The sequence below is a fragment of the Harmonia axyridis genome, chromosome 7 (genome assembly GCF_914767665.1).
Source record: "Harmonia axyridis chromosome 7, icHarAxyr1.1, whole genome shotgun sequence".
NCBI classification, from domain to species: domain Eukaryota; kingdom Metazoa; phylum Arthropoda; class Insecta; order Coleoptera; family Coccinellidae; genus Harmonia; species Harmonia axyridis.
This window is the reverse complement of record NC_059507.1, coordinates 17,765,959-17,770,604: the sequence shown is the minus strand read 5'-3', so window position 1 is coordinate 17,770,604 and position 4,646 is coordinate 17,765,959. Positions and strand designations below refer to the sequence as shown.

Genomic DNA, 4,646 nt, shown 5'->3' with positions numbered 1-4,646 from the left:
ATGAATCGCCAGTCAGTGCCAGAGGAAGAGGCGGCATCACACAGACTTTGTTGATGCTGTGGAGCAGCCAATAAGCGGCCAAGGTCACGAAGGTAATTATGCGCACCGACGAAGTTGGTCCCGTTATCCGAAAAGATAACAGAAGGATGACCTCGGCGTGCAACAAAGCGACGATAAGCAGCAATGAAAGCTGAAGTGGATAGCTCAGACGCTAACTCTAGGTGAACCGCTTTAGTAGTGAAACAGATGAAGACGACTAGATATGCTTTGGTGCTGACGGCTCCGCGCAGTCGCGCACTCGTCACGTAAAATGGACCGGCGTAGTCAACGCCAGTGGTAAGAAAAGCCATAGCAGAAGATAACCGCTCAGGCGGAAGATTGCCCATTGGCTGAATGAGAGGACGAGGTTTGCAGGAGAAGCATCGGTTACATTTTCGTAGACGGTTACGAACTACGTTGCGACCATCCAAGATCCAGAACCGTCGACGAATGAACGAATGCGTAGCTAAAGCACCGGCGTGAAGTAGACGATAATGGGCATCATCAATGATCAGATGCGTGAGATGATGATTTTTGGGTAGGAGAACAGGATGTTTGTGTTAATAAGGTAGTAAGGAGGCTGAAAGGCGACCACCGACACGTATAAGTTCATGATTGTCGAGAAATAGATGGAGTTTCATGACAAGCCGATGACGAGAAGAAGGTTTTTTAAGTTCAGCTAGCTCCTCAGCGAAATGCAGAGACTGAACTAGACGTATCAAACAAATTTCAGCTTCTTGAAGCTCAATAGAGGAGAGGAAACCTGAGCGAGGGAAAGATGGACGACGAGCATTTACCATGAAACGTCGACAAAAGGCAGTTACGCGCTTGAGACGAAGATACGAAGAGAAACGTTCTATGAAGGTGGGTTCATTGGAGATGGCCGCTAACATTAAGGAGGAGATCGGCTTTGCTTCGTCGTCCACCTGTTCAGTTTGAGATGAATCGACAGAGGAAAGAGGCCACGATGATGGGTCGAGAGACAACCAAGGAGGACCGCGCCACCACAATGGGTGGTGATGAATATCTGAGGGCATCAATCCTCGAGAGGCGCAATCAGCTGGATTGTCTTCAGATATCACATGCCTCCAGCAATTAGAAGGAATCAAATCCTGTATCTCAGCGACTCGATTGCCAACAAATGTCTTCCACCTGTGACTCTCACCACGGATCCACGACAAGGCAACAGAAGAATCGCAAAAGGCAATATAGTCAGCACTGAGATTCTGTAAAGCGCGGGTAGACAAATGATGCATGAGTTTTGCGAGAAGATGGGCACCGCAGAGTTCTAGACGAGGCAAGGACATTGCCTTACAAGGAGAAATTTTGGATTTGGCCGCTAGAAGAGACACGTGGAATCGACCGGACGATGTAGGAGTGCTTAGATAAACAACTGCAGCATAGCCGGATTCAGAGGCATCACAGAAGCCGATGAAGCGATGAGCAGAAGAAGAAATGGCAGGGATGAATCGTGGTATGTGAAGCTCTGTCAAAGTGGGAAGCTGGGATTGAAACTGCAACCACCGGTTTTGAATCTCATTCGAGAGAGGTTGATCCCATTCTAGATGAAGTAGACAGAGCTGACGAAAGAAGATTTTGGCATAGAAAGTGACTGGAGTTAGCCATCCCAAAGGATCGAAGATTCTAGCCATCTGACTCAGCACATTCCGTTTGGTGACTGTCGTTGAGTTTAAACGGACGGAATAAAAGAAGTGATCAGATGCAGGATTCCATCCAAGTCCCAGAATTTTGAGACTTGGTTCACGGTCAAGAAGAAGGGGGTCAATAGAGGAGGATTCCCTACGATGATCAGATGGGATACCATCTAGCAGGGGAAGATGATTAGTAGCCCATTTACGCAGCTCAAAACCACCCGCCATGAGCAGGTCTTGAACCTGCTTTCGCAATTCAAGAGCTTCAGATTCGGATGAACAGCCGGTCAAGATGTCATCGACATAAATTTCATCCAGCAAGACTTGCCTTGCCATAGGAAATCTGAGTCCGTCGTCCGAAGCTAGCTGATGAAGGGTTCTAAGTGCTAGGTAAGGAGCCGAGGAAACTCCATAGGTGACTGTGTTCAGACGGTAATATTGGAGGGGTTCCCGTTTGGAGAAACGCCAGACGATGCGTTGATAATCCCTTTGCTCAGGGCGTATCAGGATCTGTCGATACATCTGTCTGATATCGGCAGTAAAAACAAATTGATGTAGACGAAAACGAAGCAGAAGAGTGGAAATGTCCGCTTGCAGCTTCGGGCCGGTAAGCAGAAGATCGTTGAGGGATTTGCCATTAGCAGATGCGCAAGAGGCGTTGAAGACAACTCGAATTTTAGTAGCAGGATCATCTGGACGGTGAACAGGATGATGAGGAATATAATAAGGTTCATATCGAGGATGGTCAAATGATTCAGGAACCAATTCCATATGACCACTCGAGAGATAATCTCGCATAAACTCATGATAGGCGACACGAAGATCAGGGTTATTTTCTAGACGATTTTCTAATCGAAGAAACTGCCTAGTCGCCACATTGACAGAGGTACCCAGGTGGATGAGAAGACGAAGCTTGGAGGCCCACTCACGGGTGATAAGGGTGTGCTGGCAGCCGGAATCTAGGAGAGCACGGCCGAACACGACATTCCGCCGGTTATCAAGACGTATCCAAGCGGTAGGCATGAGATAGTCAGGATTATTGGTCTGACGCAAAGAAGACCGCGGAGATGAAGACAGATGATAAGAAGAGAACAGACGGAAAGACGAAGACAGATGTTTGTTGGACGGAGTAAGACAACCGCGAGATGACCAGTGCAGTCATTCGGAACTACTTCCAGAGGAGTGGGAAGAATGAAGGGGTGGTGAAGCTGGCGAGGCTCGAGACGACACTGAACCTGCCGCCTCAGGGCTCCGGCGTGACATCAGCGAGATCCCCGCTGATCGAGCCCTTATTGAGGTGCCCCGAGAGGTGAAAGCACGGGTTGGCTCCTCTGATGAAACAGAGGGCGAAGAAGGACGTTCTTCCGTTGAAAGGGATTTCCTTCCAGCATAGGAAACGGAAGGGTATGCAGTGGCAGCAGATGCCAGATGGAGAATTGTGTGGTGTCGTCCCCCGCATGTGTGACAGCTCTGACTCGAACTGCACTTAGCGGTGGCATGGAAAGACGACATGCAATTTCTACATAGTCGCCTTTCAGTCACGAAAGCTCGTCGCTGATTAACGTTCATGGCCTTGAACTCACGACACTGGCGAACAGAATGATTCGCCGAGCAAAACACACATGCGGAAAACGACGAAGGGCACGCACCAGCGTAAGCAGGGCGGCGAGGATACACACCAGAGGATGAAGGCACAGACGATGGGGAAACAGACGCTGAGCCTGCTGGAGATTGGGGTCTTAATGATCCCTTCGGTGCAATGGATGAGGTGACGGAAGTGCTCTCCAACACTCGCAACTGTCGATTGGTGAATTCGAGCAACTGAGCGAGAGTGGGAAAGTCATCAGAGGATAACTGCCCCTCAAACAAGTGGCGAGATGGTATGTCGAGGTTGCGGAAAGCTAGAGAAAACAAGAGGAAGTCAGCCAGATCTGAAATGGGTAATGCCTTGATGGCATGAATGGCATTCTGATGCGTCGTGACGAATTTCTTCAACTGTGGTAAGGAAGACACAGATGCGGGCCGTGAATCCAAGATCTGATTCACATAAAGATTCGCCAACCGACGAGGGTTTTGATACCAGGAGTGAAGGGCTTGATAGGCCAGAGGGTAATTCACCGAATTTAATTGAAAGCCAGAAATGACAGATGCTGCTTCACCAGAGATGGCAGATGCCAAGAGGTGAAACTTCTGAACGGGCGCCAGGGAATTGTTCTGATGCACTAAGGCATCGAATAGAGCGATGAATCCGGGCCATTCCTCAACCTTGCCCTGAAAGCAAGGCAGGTCAACCCGCGGAATAGGTAGCTCAGCCGATGACAATGATGGCGCCTTAACAGACGTAGATGCGGTTAGACGACTATGGGCGACACGTACATGTAGGCAAATTTCAAAAAATGCCTCGAATTTTGATGGTGATCCGATCTGACCAGGCTCCTCTAGCTGAGAATTGAGTTGGACAACTAACTCATCAGCCTCCCTGAAAGTCTTTTCCACTTTGACCAACTCAGCCAGACACATGTTGGCCACATCGACTTCTGTGGTCAAATCCTCTATTAATTTAAGAAGAGTAGATGCCGCAGAAAATGCATTCTCGCGCTTAATGACAGATGTTGCCAAAGAGGCCTTCAATTTATCCGTTGACGGCATTTTAAATTGTCGAATGACCCCGGTATGTATATCGGTATAAATTAATTCCGAAAAATCTAAGAAGAACAGACGATGTGTTTATCGTTGAAGATAATGAACAGATGACGCGCGATAAGATAACCGTGTTATGAATTTTCAATAACTACCCAATTAATGAATGAAAATCATATCACAAATTCAATCAGATGAACGGAAATGACAATTAGACTGAATTTAAGGGGTTTTAAGATATGTTCCCGGGTTTCGGCACCAATAATTGTCCGCAAAGAGGGGTTTGCGGTCAATTTCAGATGAATTTTGCTACTA

The 4,646-nt window shown here is 48.0% G+C and overlaps 2 protein-coding genes across 2 annotated transcripts; both read right to left on the bottom strand.

The window, feature by feature from the left end:
- Nucleotides 1-599: 599 nt before the first annotated feature.
- On the bottom strand, nt 600-2,714 carry LOC123685283. The gene has a single exon (XM_045624938.1). It carries the CDS (start codon nt 2,712-2,714, stop codon nt 600-602), a length of 2,115 nt encoding a protein of 704 aa, XP_045480894.1.
- Nucleotides 2,715-2,849: 135 nt separating this feature from the next.
- LOC123685282 lies at nt 2,850-4,340 on the bottom strand. The gene has a single exon (XM_045624937.1). It carries the CDS (start codon nt 4,338-4,340, stop codon nt 2,850-2,852), a length of 1,491 nt encoding a protein of 496 aa, XP_045480893.1.
- Nucleotides 4,341-4,646: the final 306 nt, after the last annotated feature.